At 37.2% G+C, this 20661-nt stretch overlaps 1 protein-coding gene and 1 long non-coding RNA gene across 3 annotated transcripts in view; one reads left to right on the top strand and one right to left on the bottom strand.

Moving 5' to 3' along the window:
• Nucleotides 1-14133, top strand: part of LOC306640034 — a 55685-nt gene extending 41552 nt beyond the window's left edge. For both annotated transcript variants that reach the window (XR_013757722.1, XR_013757723.1), the window contains 2 exons: nt 12260-12358; nt 14048-14133. This is a non-coding gene — a long non-coding RNA (uncharacterized lncRNA). The remainder of the gene's footprint in view (nt 1-12259; nt 12359-14047) is intronic.
• Nucleotides 3661-14758, bottom strand: LOC306640032 (NXPE family member 1-like). The gene is made up of 4 exons (XM_079103873.1): nt 13790-14758; nt 11170-11231; nt 6902-7114; nt 3661-6526 (listed from the first exon to the last, which is right to left on the bottom strand). The coding sequence occupies exons 1-4, from the start codon at nt 14512-14514 to the stop codon at nt 5991-5993; spliced, it is 1536 nt and encodes a 511-aa protein (XP_078959999.1). The 5' UTR covers nt 14515-14758; the 3' UTR covers nt 3661-5990.
• Nucleotides 14759-20661: the final 5903 nt, after the last annotated feature.

Here is a 20661-nt window from a genome sequence, read left to right on the forward strand (position 1 = left end):
TTTAGAATTCATATGTGAATTCAGTAAAGTAGCAGGTTACAAGATCAATGCTCATAAATCCAATGCATTTTTATACATAAGTGATGAATCTTCAGAAAGAGAAATTAGGAAAACTACCCCATTCACAATAGCCTTGAAAAAAATAAAATACTGGGGAATCAATCTCACAAAAGAGGTGAAAGACCTCTACAATGAGAACTACAGAACACTAAAGAAAGAAATTAAAGAAAACCTTAGAAGATGGAAAGATCTCCCATCTTCTTGGATAGGCAGAATTAATATTGTCAAAATGGCCATACTACCAAAAGTGCTATACAGATTCAATGCAATTCCAATTAAAATCCCAATGATGTACCTTACAGAGATAGAGCAAGCAATTATGAAATTCATCTGGAAGAATAAGAAACCCAGAATAGCTAAAGCAATCCTTAGCAGGAAGAGTGAAGCAGGGGGTATCGCAATACCAGATCTTCCACTCTACTACAAAGCAATAGTAACAAAAATGGCATGGTATTGGTACCAAAATAGACAGGTAGATCAATGGTACAGAATAGAGGACACGGACACAAACCCAAATAAATACAATTTTCTCATACTAGACAAAGACGTCAAAAATATGCAATGGAGAAAAGATAGCCTCTTCAACAAATGGTGCTGGGAAAACTGGAAAACCATATGCAACAGAATGAAATTAAACCCCTATCTCTCACCCTGCACAAAACTCAACTCAAAATGGATCAAGGACCTTGGAATCAGACCCTGCATCTTACAGAAGAAAAAGTAGGTTCAAATCTTCATCATGTCAGCTTAGGATCAGACTTCCTTAACTGGACTCCCATAGCACAAGAAATAAAAGCAAGAATCAGTAACTGGGGTAGATTCAAACTAAAAAGCTTTCTCTCAGCAAAGGAAACTATGAGCCATGGGAAGAGAGAACCTACAGAGTGGGAGAAAATCTTTGCCACTCATACTTCAGATAGAGCACTAATTTCCAGAATCTATAAAGAACTCAAAAAACTCTACACCAAGAATACAAATAATCCAATCAACAAATGGGCTAAGGAAATGAACAGACACTTCACAGAAGATGTACAAGCAATCAACAGATATATGAAAAAATGTTCAACATCTCTAGTAATAAGAGAAATGCAAATCAAAAGTACCCTAAGATTTCATCTCACTCCAGTTAGAATGGCGATTTTCAAGAACACAAGCAACAATAGGTGTTGGCGAGGATGTGGGGAGAAAGGTACACTCATACATTGCTGGTGGGGTTGCAAATTAGTTCAGCCACTCAGAAAGCAATATGGAGATTCCTCAGAAAGCTTGGAATGGAACCACCATTTGACCCAGCTATCCCACTCCTTGGCCTATACCCAAACGACTTAAAATCAGCATACTACAGAGATACAGCCACATCAATGTTCATTGCTGCTCAATTTACCATAGTCAGATTGTGGAATCAACCTAGATGCACTTCAGTTGATGAATGGATAAAATCTGTGGCATATATATACAATGGAATATTACTCCACCATGAAGAATGATAAAATATGGCATTTGCAGGCAAATAGATGAAATCAGAGGATATCATGCTAAGTGAGATAAGCCAATCTCAAAAAACTAAAGGACGAATGATCTCGCTGATAAGCGGATGAGGACATTTAATGGGGGGTAGAAGGGGTTAGCGTTAGGTTTAGGTTTAGGGTTAGGGTTAAGGAGGGTGGTAAGAGTGGAGGAAGGAAGGACTGTATAGAGGGAAAAGAGGGGTGGGAGGAGTTGGGGGGAGGGAAAAAATAACAGAAGGAATCAAACAACATTACCCTATGTAAATTTATGATTACACAAATGGTATGCCTTGACTCCATGTACAAATAGAGAAAAACATGTATCCCATTTGTTTACAATAAAAAAAGCAAAAAAAAAGAAAATAATGGTGGTTCCCCAGTGAACCTACAGAATGGGAGAAAATCTTTGCTACCTGCACCTCAGATAAAGCATTAATCTCCAGGATATATAAAGAACTCAAAAACTAAACACCACAAAAACAAATAAATCAATAAATGGGCAAAGGAAGTGAACAAACATTTCACAGAAGAAATACAAATGGTCAACAAATATATGAAAAAATGTTCAACATCTCTAGCAATTAGAGGAATGCAAATTAAAACTACACTGAAATTTTTTTCTCCAGTAAGAATGGCAGTTATTAAGAATACAAGTAACAATACATTGTTGTTGAGGATGTTGGCGAAAAGGTATATTCATACATTGCTGGTTGCAATGCAAATTGGTTCAGTCTCTCTGGAAACCAGTATGGAGATTCCTCAGAAAACTTGGGATAGAACCACCGTTTGACCCATTTATCTCACTTGTCAGTACATATACCCAAAGGACTTAAAATCAGCATACTATAGTGACACAGTCACACCAATGTTTATAGCAACTCAATTCACAATAGCTAAGATATGGAACTAACCTAGGTGTCCTTCAGCAGATGAGGATAGAGAAAATGTGGTACATATACACAGAAGAATATATTCAACCTTAAATAAGAATGAAGAATTATGACATTTGCTGGCTAAATGAATTGAACTGGAGACTCTCATGCTAAGTGAAATAAGCCAATCCCCAAAAGCAGTCTGGATGTTCTTTCTGATATGCAGTTGCTAACACAGAATAAGGGAAGAGGGGTAGGGAAGAACAGAAGTTCATTGGATTAGAAAAAAGGGAAGGAAAGGAAGGTGGGGATGGAAATAGGAAAGACAGTGGAATGAATCGGACATAACTTTCCTGTGTTCATATATGAATACACGACTAGTGTAACCACATCACGTACAACCACAAGAGTGGAAAGTCATACTCCACATACGTATAATATGTCAAAATAATTCTACTGTCAAGTATAACTCAAAAGAACAAATGAAAAATAAAAAAAAAATGGTGGTTCCCTAACTCTGTTGTTCCTTCCACATACATTACTCTGATTATTCTGCATCTTTGCTTCAGTTCTTATGTCTACTGGCTGGCTTTTTAACAGGAAAGAGTATAAGGGTTCATATATCTTCCTTTAATTGACAAATTTCAGAGTAAGGAGTTTGCTATCTTTGCTAATGACTCAGGAACTAATGACACTTTAGTCTTTGTTTTTCCATGTTTCTTTTCAATATCATTTTTGACTCAGGGATTTTGTGTAGTGCATATTTTAATCAACTGCAGTTTTTCCTTTTGTTGATGACTTTGTCTCATCTTTACCCAACGGAGGGAGCCCTTTGGATTACCTCCTGTGTACCATGATATGACTCCCTGTGTCTTTGATAGTTTGTTTTCTGGCATAAGAAGATTTTAAGGCTCATCCTTTCTATAAATACATGTATGTCCTGCCCTTATGCTGGATTCAACCTTTCCTCTAAGGATGCCTTCTTGTCCTGGGAGTGAGTCCCACTAATATTACTATAGTTTCTAGGCCTTTTTGGTGGACAGAACAAGGAAATTCTTATAAATGAAGTTAGAATCATGAATATTTTTCAGCTGTTTTCAAGTCAAACATGTTTAAAAAAAACTTAAAAATTTGCATCTTGTTTTTATGGTAAAAATCTAATTACTTAATGTCATTAATACAATTGTTTGCCTTATCCAGTAGACAAAAAATACTTGCAAAATAATAATACCAGTATTACTGGTCTGTACATGTACTTAAGAATGATAATAAACAATGTATTAAGTTCATTGGACTAGACAAAGGGAAATTGAAGGAATGGGAGGGGATGGGAATAAGAAGACGGTAGACTAAATTGGACATAACTTTCCAACTCATTCATGAATGCATGACTAGTGAAACTCCACATCATGTTCAACCACAAGAATGGGATCCTAATTAGAGTAAGTTATACTCTATGTATAATGTCAAAATAGATTCAATTGTCATGTATATCTAAAAAAACCATTGTGTTAGTGGCTTATATATTTACTTTTATAATTATTCTACAGTGTTCTCCTTGTACTTAAAAAAAAAAGTTTACTCTATTTGGTAAACTTTTCTCATCAATGGCTGTGGCCTGGTGAAACTCAAGTGGAGTGTCAAACTTGTGTACCAATCATGGACCAGTAGTACTCTTGTGCCATAGAACCAGGCACCAATCCTAGAAAATTTAGAAATTTTGAAACATTAGCTCTTTTGCAGAGATAATGTGGGTAGATTGTTGCTTTTCTTTTCATGATTAGTTGTGTAATATCTCTGGACTTTATTTTTATATTTTTTGTGAATAGTACAGGGGTCCAGTTTTGTTTATTTACACTTATATATCTTATTTTCTGAGAACTTTTGTTGTGGAGACTATCTTGTCCTCATTGTTCCATTTTTTATGAACTATATGTCTGTATTTACAGGACCTTTTCTTTCCCCTCAATTCTGTTTAATTGGTCTTTGATTTTATTTTTTCACCAGTGCCATAGTCATAATTCTATGGCTTTAAGGGAAGTCTTGCTGTTTGGAAAAGTTCTTTAAACTTATTCCTTTCTAGCAGTAATTTTGTAATTTTTGGCATTTCCTGTTTTCTTAGAAGTTCGGAATAATATTGTCAAATTCCATCCTCTGTGCACACATACAATCTGTTAAGACTGTGATCGGAATTGCATTGAATCTATAGAATGATTTAATCCTTGAGTTTGTGGAGTGTGTATATGTGTACCTCTATAGAGATCCTACATATCTTCTGTTGCATTTCATCCTAACAATTAAGTTAACCAGATGTCTGTTTTTGATATTGAGCTGTACTTTGAAATTTTGTGCATATTTGTAAAGCATGATAAATATTTGACAATAGTAAATATTTTAAAAAAAAGTAGATCAAAAAGTATAAATATCTAGGATTAAATGTAATGAAAGATGTGCACAATCTCTATACAGAGATACCATGTGGTTTTAATTATGTCATCTCATTTCAACTGTTAAAGAAGCTGTTAGGTTTTGTATGTTGAGCTTGTGTTAGGCCACCTTCTTCTACCTAGGATTTATGTTTTTTCCTAAGGGAATGATGAAATAGGAACAGTTACTCTGTTCTTTTCTGACATGTACTACAGTACACAGGTGGATAGAGCTAGTGAGAAGTTCTTGAGTTTGTATCTAACTTAGTAAGAAATGTTTGTTGTGCTTCACTCAGGAAGTGATGTTGCTTATACTTTTTGGGTAGATAAATTTTCTGAATTTTGGCAATTTTTTTCTATTTCTACTTTATCATTAGTTATCCCCACAACATAGGAAGGATTTTGGTTCAGTTTTACTGAATTTTTGGTTTTAATTTTACCAAATTTTTCGTTTTAAATCAGGTACCAGCAAAATATTGCCTAGAGGCCAAATACACCTACCACATTTTTTTTTTTTTTTAGGGCCTGTGACCTAAGAATGGTCTTTGCATTTATAAACAGTTCGCAAAATCAAAATCAAAATATTTCCTGACAAGTATACAGTGTATGAAATACAAATGTCCTTGTCCATTAATAAAGTTTTATTGAAACATAACTGACTCATTTGTTTACATGTTGTCTGTGGTGGCTTTTGCATTTCAATACAGAGTGGAGCAGTTGTGACAGAGGCAGGACAGCCTGCAGATTCTAAAATATTTAGTATTTATACCTTCACAGAGGAAGGTAACTATTTTAGAGCATCATGATAATTGTATGTTTATTCTCTTCTACCTTTCCATTAGTTCAGCCAGGAGTAACAAAAATCATGACCCAATCTTGCCTTAAGTATGAAAACATTTATTATCATTCATTCATACTCTAGGCATGGTATGCTCATTCTTTGTGTTGATATTTTTGACTTTGTATCCCATCTCCATTCTTACTGTCTTCAAGTGTCCCACAAATAATCCCACGGACAGGTTCTTCTAAGTTTGATTCTCTTAGTTCTTAAAATGAATAAAATTTCATTGACAATACCCAAGGGATGTGAAAATTGGTTCCTAGTGACTTTGCATATTTTTTGTTTAGCAAATGTAGTTTAAGAACATGTTAATCTGTTTTTCAATCACATTATCAGATGGGTGGATATTATTGGTGCCGTATGCAATGGTCATGTCCCAGGCGTCAATGACACCCACATTGAGGTCTTTGAAAATGTCATTCAGGGTAAGATACTGAATGTACCCATGGAAGTCTCCAAACCTCTCTGTTTCTGTGTGCATCTCCCTGATATTTTCTGTCTTAATGATCACTTTAGTGTCTGGGCTTCTTAGGAAGAGTCGCTCAATAGCTTTTCGAACACTGATGGCCCTGCGAATGAATATGTCAATGGGGAAGGGTCTGAAGTGTTGGCCAAAGGTTATGACAATGGCTGTGTTTTTGTCACCTGAAACCTGGTCAATTTCCTGAGGGATATGACCTGCATCTCTCACAGAATGGAGCTGGGAAGTGATTAAAGGATAGCTATGTTTTTTCCATTGAATCTGAGTATGTCGTTCAGCATCCAGAAGCAAATGTTTCTTAAAAAGTCCAATTCCATGAAGATCAAAAAATTTCAGTGCTGATAAAAAAAATAAGCAAATCTTTAATTAGAAGGTAGTGATTAATACTTTTAAACAGAATATCATTTATAATCACCAGCTACAGTCTTTTTGTTGGAAGCATTCTACCCTATAGGTTAGTTCATATGTGTGAAATGTCAATCAAAATGTAAAGTTTTCATTGGATTGTATAAGAAGCAACATTTCTTATGAAAGAGAAAATAAAATAGATTTTAAATTAAGACTCAACTCTAGAAAGCTAAATGAAATAACAAAAAAAGAAAAAACAAACAAAAACAACAAAAGATCTGCCCAAGTGAGAATAGATGGAGACCTCATTGAAAGTACTTTACAATCAGCCTGAATTTCCAAAAGAATATAAAGTAACTACATACTTTTTACAACTCTGGGTAAGTAGTAGATCCACTGACGCAGTGTGGAGTCTCCAAGGAGGTAAATGAGTTTTCCTTTCAAGCAGCCGTTGGTCTTATTTGTATCCAGCTGAATCTGGTCACAAAATGTTGTTATCCACCTTCCTTGTAAAGTGTATCCACCAGGGACAGGAGTCTTCATTCCAATTTGGCATTTCTCTGTGCTCTTTTCTCTCTCTGGCAATACAGAGCCTGTGGTGAGTGGTGTTAGTGGCATGTGTTAAACACCCAGCCTCCTTTCTTGATCCTTCCTTTCCTGATCTCTTTCTCTCTCCCTTTACTCTTCTGTGTCTTACTAGAGCTATTTTTTGATCACCAGCTATGTTTTAGGTACTGCTACTCATTCTTTTGAGAGATTTCAAGTCATGCTGACTTGTCCCTATTCATTTTCTACCACCTGTGGTCATTAGCCAAGTCTTGATGTCCTTTCCTTTCTTTGCTATTCCTCTGATTCTGCAGGGACGTAATTTGGTTCTGTAATCTGAATGATGTCAGTGAACTATCAGTTGGTGTCTTTGTTATCAAATCATTTGCATTTGTTCCATCAATGAAGGAATAGTATGAATTTTTCTGTGTTTAAAAAATGGCTTAAATATAGTATGTACATATAGTAAAATACCTAGATTGACTTAATGCTGTTTTCTATTAGGACCTTAATAAAAGTGTCATGCAGCATCCAACAGAAAACTGTGATTCTGAGATATTGCAGCCTGTTCCTCTGTAACTGCAGGCTCTGTCATTGTCTGCCTTTGAAGGTGTCCCATGTGGCAGAGCACCAGCTCTTTGCCATGGCATAACAAAGATCATTAGATGTCTGATATCATGTTTCCTTGCCGTTCTCTGTGCTGCTGCCCCACTGCTGAGCAGTCGTCTCATATTTTGTTTTTTGTCTTTACTTTACTCTGGTGCTTGCATTTGGACCCAGAGCCTCATGCATTCAAGGCAAGCGCTCTGCCACTGACCTGTATGTCCAGTACTCATATTTTAGATTTTGTTCTATCAGCATTTCTGTATTACATCCACTTCCTGTATTAAATAGGAAAAAAGTTGAATGCTGTAAGAAAGGCCAAAATAATGTCTTAAAATTGGAAATTTATTTGTCACTCACATAACATTTTCAGAGTGACCAGGCCAAGGTTAATGTGATATTGTGAGGGACTCCTCTTTCTTTTATCTTGTTATTCTACCAGTCTCCCCACCCGCCACCCCCTGGGACCAGGAATTGAACTTAACCACTGAGCCACATCCCCATCTCTTTTTTGTATTTTATTTAGAGATAGGGTCTCACTGAATTGCTTAGCACCTCACTAAATTGCTGAGACTGTCTTTAAATGTGCAATCCCCCTACCCCATCCCCTATCCACTGGGTTCACTGGCATGTGTCACTGTGCCCAGCTCTGTTCTGCCATTTTTAACATATGGTTTTAGTCTTTCAGTCTAACACGGCTGTTTCCTTTCTTACATTTTATCTACAGTTTAGCTAGAAGCAAGGAGACAAATGGAAGAGGAAGGCAAGTTATTTTGCCTTTAAAGGCATTACTTATAAGTTCCCCATATGATTTCTATTCATAGTCTTAGAAAAAAGTTAATGTGGCCATAAGTAACCACAAGGAAAAATGGCCATGATTCCAGCTCAAATAATGGTTTGTCTTACTAAAGAAGGAGGAAGGAATGGATATTGGGAAATTACAAGCAGTCTGCTTTATCTTCCTTTCTTAGTCCCTTACGGACTTGCAGTCTCTGGTTGCTTGTGTCCACAGAATAGTATACTATTACATGGTGATACTGTATAGTCAGTCCTCCATATCCATGGGTTCTGTATCTATGGATTCCACTCAATATGGATGGAATACATTCAGGAGAACCTTTTACCTTTATCAAATGTGTTCAGAACTTTTTATTATTTTCTAAACTGTTATGACAACTATTCACAAAGAATTTACATTGTTAGGTATTTTAAGTAATCTGGAAATGATTTAAAGTATATGGGAGGATGTACCTAGGTTATATGCAAATACCATGCCATTTTATGTAAGGACCTGAGCATCTGCAGATTTTGGTGTACACAGTGGTTATCAAAACAAAACCCCCACGAAATACCAAGGGACAACCCTGTAATTGGTAGACAGTGGCAAAATGGTGCTGTGTTCAGAATTGGAAAATGTGGCCTGGGGGTGTAGCTCAGTGGTAAAGTGCTTGTCTAGCATGTGTGAGGTCCTGGGTTCAATGTGCAGTACCACAAATAAAAAAAGAAAAAAAGAAAAATGTACTTAAATTGCTTCTTAAATCCTGGTGGTTTTGCTCACCAAAGGGAGTTTTCCTAATCCTATGATTTTTGTTGGAAATTTGAGTGTGACCTGGTTTGTCCCCCTGATGCTTGATAGCATTGTATTATGAATGATTGCATACTATAACCCTAGAAACATGAGACCCACAGTTACTAAATATTTTCCATCCTCATCTTTTTATTAGTTTAGAGATTGTGGAGGGCATACTATACCCCCCAAAGATATTCGGGTCTTAATTTGCCAAACCTATGAATATGTTGCCTTCAAGGAAAAAAACAGGATGGTAAAAGGGATTTTCCAGATGTGACTAAGGGCATGGGTTTTGAGATGGAGATAATCCTAGATTATCTTTGAAAGGGAGTCCAGTCTAATCTCATTGGTCTACCATAATGGAAGAGGGAAGCAGAAGGTGGACTAGAAAAATGTAACTTGAGGACTTGACCTTCCATTGTGGCTTTGGAGATGGTGGGTGGGGCTTAAAGGAAGGAAGGCAGCCTTTAGAAGCTGAAAGGTACAACAGATCCTTCTCTAGAGCCTCTAGAAAGGAACACAGGCCTGTTTTACCTTGATTGTACCTCAGTGAGACCAATGTTTTGCTTTGGAAGAAAAACACTAAGTTAAAATGTTCTTTTTAATTAAAGCCCTTGTAGTAGCAGCAAGAAGAAACTAATGCAGAGGAAACTGACATCTTCTCAGTATGAAATCACCCAACCAGAAAAAGTTTATTTTCTTCTATGTATAGAAGTTTTGTTTTATGTCCCTTAGTGACATTTTAAATTGTCTTTGTGTAGGTCATGCTTATTTTTTGAATTTGCATTTTAAAACACGAGGATCATACCGCTGTCCTTTACGGATGTTCTCTGTGGCTTTCTTTAGCTTTCTTAATAAACACTGCAATTCTCAGCACTGTTTATTTACGTAGCTTCTTCCTCTCTTTCTCACCCTATCTTTTGCTACATTCTACCATATGCTCACTCCATTGGCTTATGACCACAAGGTCTCACATGATTTTGCTTATGACTAGAGTTATCAAGTAAAAAAGTTCTCACATTAAAATACAGGATAACATTAAATTATTCTAGTAAGGGACACTTTTTTAGTGTATGAATCACGCAATATTTTCCCTTTATCTCAATGTATATATACATGGGCAATTAGAAATTACTTAAATTTAGTTGATTCCCCGTATTTATCACTTACTTCAATCTGACAACTTTACCCAGGGCTCAGTCAAATATATTTAACTTTAAAATAAGACCTTATGTATTTTGCTTTCTTCATAGAGTTGGTAGGTTTAAAACAAAATCTTTTTTTAGATCACAAGCTCAGCTTTTTTCTGCATTTACTCATGGAGCTTCATATCTATCAGATCTTCAGTAAACACTTGAGGAATAAGTGAATAAATATTGACAATATATCATTATGAGTTGCCTGGGATACTAATGTTATTGGTGAACTCAGTCTTTAAAAAAGTTATTTAAAGCTAAGGTATAAATAAATATAAACATTATACTTTCATATATAACATTGCTTTGTATTTTCCATTAAAATATTTAATAAGATGGAAGCTCCATATAAAATTAAGCGCACCAACTAAAAGTTGGAGGTTATGCCAACAGATATCAAGAAATTAAAACCATAGTATTCCTGCTCTGAAACCATGGGTATCCATCAAAGACATTTACACAGCACCTCAGACTCCGGGAGATGAATGTAGGATACTTTCTTTTTTTAAGGATAAATCAAGATGAGATCTGGTACAAACAGTTTGAAATAATTTTCTTAAGTTGGTGTCTCCCTATAAAGTCTAGCATGATTGAGATCACCAACCCTGCTAGGGATTATGCTCCCGGAAAACTACAACTAAAAGAATTAACACTGCTAACTTTTCCCTGTGTAAGACACATGCCAGACGTTACCTACCGTTGGAAAAAGTAGACTGACTTTTACATTGGAAGACATAAATATGTTTAAGGTCTTTCATAGTTTCAACTCCCACTTTGGACCTTCAAAAAATAAGACAATAGTAGATTAGCTTGTTACAGGCATCACTTGCGTGTGAGTGAAGGATGTTTTTAACTTTCATTAACTGAAAACTATTATATCTGTTGTATATTTTAGATATATTGGGTATTGTGAATAAATTGGAATTTTGAAAGATTTTCTGTCTTGCTGAGAGTACCCAAAGTCCAGGACAGCTCTACTCATCTGTCACATGACATGCAATAGTGTGTCCTAGAATTTTAGATTCATAATATTGTTAAGTCTGCCTATTCTTTATATGCCTTCACCTTATCTATTCAAGTTTATGTGATACTTTTCTTAAATTACTGTGAACCTCTAATTGGTCAACCTAAGCTTTATCCCACCTAATTTCTTTGACACAACTCCCAGAGCACCACTTCCAATTGCAAATGCAACCGCATTCTTGTTTAAAAACCTTGATTGTCTCCCAATCACTTAATGAAGGAACCCTGGCTCCTTATCATGGCACATAGACCCCTATCACAGAGCCTCTACTTCCCTCTTTAACCTGATATTTCCTGATATGTGAGAATCATGTGAAGCAAGGTAATGTTTGTTTGTATTCACTGCTATATCTTTAATATACATCAATGTGGCTAGCAGAAAGTAGTGTTCAAACTGATGCATGAATAAAAGTACACTGTATTTCTTTCTGCACTTGATGAAGACTATCTTACTCTTCTTACTTCAGACTTCCTTTCTTACCTCTATCCTCTCTTTAATTCACTTTTTGCCCCAAACCTATATGCATTGTGTGTAAATAGAGGAAGGCAGAAGAGGTTCTGGGGAGGATGGCTCAGGTACCCAGTACAACCGATGTAAGGGGTACCGTGTTCTCTGCTATGGGTGTCTCTTTAGGTCCAATCCATGAAGGAAAGGATAAAATATGGTGTCATCTTTACTGTGATTGAAACATGAGGATGATTAATGCATAGAAGGAGATTAAAAATGAAACAATGAGTGCAGAGGGACTCTCCTGTAATTGTGTTTCTTGTGTGGTCTTTCCTAGGACTCTCATCATCTTCTCAAATATGATGCTTCACTGCTGATGTTGACATCTCTTTTAGCCATTACCTGGGCGACTATAATTGCTCAAAACTCCACAAAGGTAGGAACAGTTTTCTCCTATCACCTCCACCTGTGACTGTCATCAGTTTAGAACTACAAATCACTCCTTTCCCTTCACTCCCACTCCTTCTCTGCCTCATTTCAGAATAATTGTAAATAGTTTGAGATTTGGTGAGTTGAATGGATCAGGAGTCAAAATTTGGATAACTGGGTAAGATTCTGGAATGCATGTTATTTTTCCAAGTTTGGTCTTTACTCGTATTTCTCATAAGTGTGTATTTTGAAAGTGTAAGGGGAAAAAAAAGACTCTGAACTTGACTTTGAAATTTTCTGAGAAAGGGATTTCTCAGAATAAAACATTCTACTGTCATCAAATGTAGGGAAAATAAGTCATCATGGGGTGGCTGAATAGATTTTGGCAGACTGGAAAGTGAAAAGGAAGTAGACTGAGGCTTATGGAAAGTTAGCAAATGAATAAAAGAACTAGAACTAATAGGTGTCTAGGACTTAGCTCACAGTTTTGGGATTTGTGATGACCATTTTATTTTTCAAATCCTTAAAGTGACCCATGAAGAAGCCCTGATAATTCATTCTAAGGAGTGAAGTGTTTCCCATTTCAGTGGAGAACAAGGAAACCAGGGAGTGAGCATCTGTTTGTGAGCAAGGGGATAAAAGCATAGTGTGGCTGCAGCCAAGATTAATAGGGGAAACATGGGCACCGAGGTTAGAGGAGCTGTTCAACCAGGGCTTCCAGGCTGATAGGCCACAATGTCCGGGAGGTTGAAGAACTCCTCCACCCTGAACAGTATACACTGAGGCATCTCTGATCATGAGATCAACTGGAGATGACCAGTAGGAACTGGCTTTTTAGAAAGATTGCTTAGGATGCAGTGTAGAGTGGGTTCAAGGAGGATATGATTGGTGGTAGGGAGACCGGGTGGGAAGCTGTCACAAGTAAGATGATGATGGTCTCAACTTGGATAGCAACTTGGATAGCAACTCTGTGTCAACTTGGACGTGGAGAGAAATGGATGAATGCAAAAGACATTTAGATGGCAGTATCTGTGGAATGAAATGGGAAGTGAAGGAGCATGATCTTATGGTATGCTTATCAAGGAATCTTTTTTTGGTGATGTATTTGAATATATAGTAGAAGAGTTTTCCAAAGAGCATATTTCATAGAACCTATGTTTATAGTTAAATACATCACCAAATGTGACAATACCAGTTTTCTTGAGAAGTACAGGCATATATATTATATAGTTCCAACTTGTGTAGCCCTCCTTGGGCCCATTTCAATCAAAATGCAAACTATGGTGTGGAGTCATAGACACTGGTCTCCATGCAGATATTACCCGTCTGACCACAACCTTGAGTAGAGGAGGCATCTGAGAAGATCCTGCTTAATATTAAGATGGACAATGTAGCTCTGCTTGGGGGCACTTCTGATTGTATTAAAAAGTATACTCACTTATGGAAAAGACTTTTTTCCTTGAGAGAAAGATAAGAAATTTCTCGGTTTTTGGTGTTCACATGGGTCAGGGCCTCACAGGGCATGTGTGGAGGCTTCTCACAGTAGAAGGCTTCCTGGTCTGTCCCATACAGGTATGTGCATAGTTCAGTGCTAGAGTTCGGGGTCAGGCCGCATTCAGTGAAGACTTCAGATGTGCCATTAACAAATTTACCTTTGAAAATAATTTTATCATAGCCTTGGTTCCTTGCCCTCCAGAGAGCCGACACCCCTTCACTGGGGTGGATGAGCAGGAGAGACAGGGAGACGCGGCCCTCCCAGAGCAGAGTGAAGCTGACAAGATAGGTGCCATTGTTGAAGTCTGTCACCTTTCCTGAGGCACCTGCCTTCAGGGCTGGGGAGGACATCCTGGCCCTCAGGAAGTCCCCTCCATATTCCTTCCTGCGTCCCAGGTAGTCCCTGGCTTCCAGCAAGATATCCAACTGGTCCCCCCGGCAGTATGTGTCTCTAGGGTTGAGGATGGAGACTGTGCTGTGTGTGGCGCTGGTGGTGGTGTTCACGTGGGTGAAGGGTCTGGGTGGGATCAGCTGGTCTATTTTCTGTAGGATCTCCCTTATTCTGAGTTCAGTTTCTATTGGTGATTTTATCAGGCTCGTTGATATTTCAGGACATGAGGATTCTTTGGAGATGTTCCAGTGATAGAAGGAAATGGATAAGTTTACCATAGACCAAAGCTAAAAGGATAAGAAATATGACATGGTATGAAATGAACCTGTTTGCATTCATTTTTATGCATGAGGAGTTTCACTATTCATTTACATGCTATCATCAATATTATTTAAATTCTCTGATATTTAATAAAATGTAAAATTTGTTTTTATCCCAATATTTTAGAGCACATCTTAACAGTTATAAATATATTCAATCTAAGACATACAACTCAGAGTGTACATGTGAGTAACAAGTTGATGCCAGTGCATTTGCTGTTTTTCATATATACCTTATATCCAATAATTATGAACAGTATGAACAGTCTTTTCCTCCCTAGAATGTCATTGTCAAAGCCACTATTTTTTATCTCTAGGATTATAGTAGTCTTCTTAAGTGTGAAAAAGTTCTTCAGACTTCCTGAGGACCATCCTGCTGTCTCTCCATTTAATTTTCTTCTTGGTAGCTAGGTCAGTCTTAAAACAAAACTCGGACTCATACCTTCTCTGTCCTTAAGACCCTTCAATGGCTTCTCATGATTCTTGGGAAGCCCAGTCTTAAGGAAGTTTTATGCTGTGTCCTCTTTAACTCCACACTTTTTCCATTTCCTCCTGTGCATTCTATTTTAAAGGACTAACTTATTTTTAGAAGCTGACTTTCTTTTACTTCTTTGCCAATACTATCTTCTTTTCCTGAATTGCGGCTACCTCCTCCTCTCCCCCAAACTGCCTAAACATGTTAATTTTTCATTTAGAAATCACAACCACCTTAGAGATTGCTGATACTTTTAATGCTAGATAGTGTTCTATAGGTGCTGGAATTCAGTGATTTCTGATCCTTGTTGATAGTTGGAAGCTTCTACCATCAATAAGGATATATTTCAGAATACTCATTTTCATGCAGTAGTTCAGGTCCATTGAATCACGTCACTAAATTGCTGTCCTGGGGTATGTATTTTTCAGAAGATTGACAGGCATCCTACTCTTAGATAAGCTTGAGAATTGGGATTATAGATCAGTGATTGTCAACCATCTCCCACTTTAGAATGCAGGTAAAACTTAAAACAACACAAAAAATGCTTGCCCTGCTGTTCTGTGGCCCAGCATCAATTAGTAAAACTCTGAGGGTTAGTGGAATAGTAAACCAAAAGAGACTAGAAACAGAAATGAGATGTAATTAAAAATAAAGATGAACAGAACTTAAATTGAATATTTGAGAAAACTCAGAAGATTGCTAAACCTTTGGCAGAACCAAGCAAGAAATGGTGATGAAATACAGTATAAAGTATGGTAATAAAATATTCAATGTATAAAAAAATCAGTGACTAGAGAGAGAGAGGAGAATTAGAATTTGCTTCTTGATTTCCTTACAGTATTAACTGGAGTAACAGGTTTTTACTTCAAATCACTTAGCACTGATTTATGTTAAAAACACTCAATAAAATAAAATTTGTAACCCACAAAATATTTACTGTAACTCAAAAACTGGCATCTTACTTAAAGAGAAACACTAGAAGGTTTGCCACCAAAAAATCAGAAGCAAGCAAGGAAGCTGCCTACTATTGTTTTATAAATTAACATTGGGGTGGAGGTACTAGCTAATGTGATTGGACAAGAGAAAGCAAATAAGACATTGGAATTTGAAAGGAGGACATTAGGTAAGGGAAGAAAATTGGTCAAATGGAAGGGAAGGGAAACGGTATTCTTGGATAGAGAACATCATGAAGGTAATATTTAAAAGTAGTTTACACATTTAATGAAATCACAAGAAAAATCCTCAATATTTCTGGGTCACATAGGTCAATTAGAAAGTTCACTTGAAAGGGTAAATAAATAAGAAAGAATAATCAGAAAACATGGGGGATATAAAAAATAAGGAGTGGTGTGTAGACAGGGTTAGCCCTACTGCATATTAAATTTTGTGTCTAAAATCTCTAGAATGATACTGGTGAATGAATAAAAAGAGAATGGAACAAAATTGAAAATCAGAGATAGACCTTATTATATATACAAATTTAGTATGCAGTAGAGATAGCACTCAAAAAATTGTGGGCATGTAGGATAAATTTTTAATAAGTTACGATAACTGGAAAGTCATATGGAAAAGTAAAATTAGATCAACATGTTATACCGTTTAACAGAAAAAATTCTAAATGGGTCAGATATTTGAATATAGATTATGGAACAGTATAAGGAAAAAAAAAAAAAAACAAGAACATGTGGATTTCTGTGTAATCTTGGACTGGGAAAAACTTTCCTAATGATTTAGCATCCAGACACAACAGGGGAAACTAGGTCACTAAAAAAATAACTTTTTCAAGGAAAAAGAAATCATAATAGACAAAAAGACAGTGGCAAATGGGATTTACATGGTCAAGGAATTTACTGACAGGGTAGTTGTTTAGTGACATGGAAGTTGTTAATCTTCACAAGGCCTGTTTTGGGGGCACGTAGGAGGTAGAATCCTGATTAGATTGGATTGAGGTAGAATGGGAAATGAAAAGTGTCCATAATCCCTCTGAAATGAAGTCAAGAAGGGGAGAAGAAAGCAGAGTTGGAGTGGGAGGGAAGGGGAAGGAGTGATTGGTAGTTCTAAATTGATGGAGATCACAGGTGAAAGTGACAGGAGAAGATCAGTCCTACCTCTGTGGAGTTTCGAGCAATTATATAAGTTGTCCAGGTCATGGCTAAAAGAGATGTCAACATCAGCAGTGCTCTTTGAAGCATCATAGTTGAGAACATGGTGAGAGTCCTGGGAAAGACCACACAGGAAACACAATCACATGAGTCCCTCTGCACTCACTGTTTTAGTTTTCACCTGAAGTTTGCTCCTGAGATTTTGTTCTTCCTTGCTGAACCACTTTCTGCTTCCATGTCCTAACCTACAAACCTACACTGCGGACCCCTGGGCCCACCTGTTGGCTACTGCACATCCACATTTTATTTAGGATTGTTGCTGCCTTCTTCTGTGAGCCTGAAATAGAAGATGCCCCTCCTACATTCTCTCACTGTGCACCGGTCCTTTCTTTATTATAACTCTTACCACAGTTCCACTTAGCACCATTACAAGAGAAGCAGAAAATTTAATTCATCAGTTGGTCTTTTAGAGGATGACTTGGAATAGCTGAATGGGATCACAAAACTATGTTTATGTTACAAAATATAATCATCTGTAAATACCCTTAAAGAAAGTTGGTCCTGTTAACTGGGTGGATAAGCCGAGCAGGTGACTTTGGTTTTGCTGAGTGCCCAATATGAAATTTGGAAGTGGAAATGCCTTTGGGACTCAGTTATTCTGTGTTAACAACAACAACAAAAAAAGACGATTCAACGAGGTTATGTAGTACATTAGGAAAAGGAGAAAGAAGGAGATATGAAGTAAAGAAGAAAAGGTAGAAAGCAGAAAAAGTGAAAGAGAAGCCCTTCCCAACCACGTGCCCGTTAAAGGGATCATGGAAACAAAATTAAGATTGTTTCCTTTAAACTCTTTTTTTTGGCTTGCAAAATTTAAAACCCCTCCTCTCTGTTATGAATAAGTCCTCAGTGAAATCTACACTGTGTACAAAACCTATAAGTGAGTGAATTCATTTGGAGGTTCCCAAAATGTTCTGTTTTAATCTTGTTGGTACAAAGCAAAAATAAATACTTCCTATGCAAAATGGATATATTTCCCATGCAAAAGTCAATTTAGAGCTGGTTAACTTTTGGATTAGAATACACTACTGGAAACACCAGTTTCTTGTTATTCTCTAAATAAGCTTTATTCCTTTATGCTTCTTTAACAATTTTTTTAAAAATGAAAAGTTGTCCAATATAGAAAATTGGTATAAAAATTAGGGTTACTGCTTCACGATACCTGGCCATGTGGTTCAGAAGCCTTTGGAACTGGTTTATGGGAAGGTTTGGAAAAGTTTGGAGATGCAGGACAAAGAAGCTCTAGAATGTTGTGAGCACAGCTTAATAGATAATTCTGGTATGAGCTCATTAGACCAGAATTCTGATAGGAGTGCATTCAGTAAAGACCATGTGAATGAGGTTTCAGTGGAAACGAGGACGCTTGTGAAATGGACTAGAGACCAATCATGTTACATTCTGGCAAAGAACTTGTCTACATTTTGTGTATGTTCTGAGACTTTGTGCGAGATTGAATTTAAAGGACTAATATGGTGGAGGAAATTTCAAGGCAGTGCAGAATTAAAGTGGTGATGTGGTATTGCTGGTTGCTTTTAGCTGTGTTTACTGTGAGGATTGAGAGCAAAGAGCAGAGCAAAATATTTGAAAAATTTGCATTTTTACCATAAAAGGAGCACATTTTTAGTTATGACCCAAAAGGGTGTGGTTGCTGAAGAGATTCACACCATTCAAAAGAAGCCAATGTGTGAGGCCCTGGGTTCAATTCCTAGCACCACAGGGGGGAAAAAAAACAAAAACAAAAACAAAAACAAAAAAGGAATTATATTTGAGGGCATCTCAGAATTGGCTTCACCCCACCCATCACAGCCTTAAGGGTGTAAAACTGTAAACTCATTTGGAAGATTTCACTTTGAGGAGAGAGAGCCAGGGTGTCCTGTTCCCATAAGTCTGCCTCAGAAGATGCTTCTCCAGAAATTATTTCACTATGTTCAGCCATCTAAGCCCTCAGAGGCCACTGTGATCATGTGCCAAATGGACAAGGTTACTGCTCCTGCTGGCAGCAGAATTTTTTTGTGCTAAATTATTTTTTTAATTGGCTCTTTTTAGTTATACATGACAGTAAAATCCATTTTGATATAATTATACAAGCTTGGAATAATATATCTTACTCTGGTTAGGACCCCATTGTGTCATTCATGTGATGCTGCTTTTGCAGATAATGCCGAATAGAAGAGTTACAGGGTCATGGAGGTTTCCAGCAAGATTTCAGAGGAAGCCTGTGAGATCAGGTGATGTATGGTAGGGATGTATTTCCTGTTGGCATCCCCTGAGAGGGCAATGCATGAAACTGGAGACCCCAGACAATTACAGATGCCGGGAATGTGAATATCTGCTGAGGAAATCTGAAGGCACTGAACGGGACTGGCTGAAGACAGAGGCCCTGTGGACTGCGACCAGCAAGGCCATAGTGGTGGGACTGCCTAGGCCCTTTGGAACTGTGCTACCACCTGCCCTTGTTTTTCTGGTTTTTGGTCTTTCTTTGATCCTCTCACTCCTTTCTACGCCCTGTTCTTCCTTTTTGGAATAAGACTGTTTATCCTGTGCAATTGCATATTGGAAGTACGTAATTTGTTTTTTGATTTTTATAGGGGCTCACAGCAAAGAGTTTGCCCTGAGTCTCAGAGGACAGTTTGCATTGAACTTTTTGGGCAGTGCTTGAACTGTGAAGAATATGGGAACTCTTGGAGATGGACTGAATGCATTTTGCATTATGAGATTATGAGATGGGCATAAACCTTTGGGCGCTAGGGGTAGAATTTTATAGTTTGGATTTAGAATATACCCCTAAAACTCATGTGTTGAAGGCTTGATCCCCAGCTGGTTTCACTACTGGGATGTATTAGAAATTTTAGGAGGTAGAACCTGTTTGGAAGAGGTGAGTCACGGGGAGTATGCCTTCAATGGGTGTAATTTATCTCTGAACCCTTTCTTTTTCTCTATCTCCCTCCTCCTCCTCCCCAGAACTATTTCATCCTTTTAGTTATTTCCCTCAGGTATTTTATCACAACAATAGAAAACTACTTAATAGTATACTATTATTATTTTTGCATCTATATTCTACTGGAAACCCTTACTCAAGATCATGTTTGTCTAACCCCCAAATAACAATAGATTACAATATTTTTTTTGGTACCCAGATATTGAACCCAGGTGCACTTAACCACTGAGTCACATCCTCAGCCTCCATTTTTTTTTGTATTTTTATTTAGAGACATGTTCTCACTGAATTGCTTAATAATAAGTTCCTGGGGCTGGCTTTGAATTTGCAATTTTCCTGCCTCAGCTTCCTAGTCACTGGGATTACAAGTATGGGCCACCATACCCAATTTGCAGATTTCAGTTTTTCTTGGCCAGATTATCTCATTTATCTCATTCAGATTCTACTCCTTAGCTTGACCTCTGCATATCTAAATGTTTTCGAGATGTCTCTGCTTGGAAATTCTCACCAGCAGAGGTGTGATCTCAGCTTAT

Source organism: Sciurus vulgaris, assembly GCF_902686455.1.
Source record: "Sciurus vulgaris genome assembly, chromosome: 11".
Lineage (NCBI taxonomy): Eukaryota > Metazoa > Chordata > Mammalia > Rodentia > Sciuridae > Sciurus > Sciurus vulgaris.

Coding starts and splice junctions, on each gene's coding strand:
- LOC306640032 (XM_079103873.1), bottom strand. CDS start 14,514: ATGGTAAACTTATCCATTTCCTTCTATCACTGGAACATCTCCAAAGAA. Junction 11,232..13,789: donor GAAAAAAGTCTTTTCCATAA/GTGAGTATACTT, acceptor TATTTTTTGAAG/GTCCAAAGTGGGAGTTGAAA. Junction 6,527..6,901: donor CTTACCCAGAGTTGTAAAAA/GTATGTAGTTAC, acceptor TTTTTTTATCAG/CACTGAAATTTTTTGATCTT.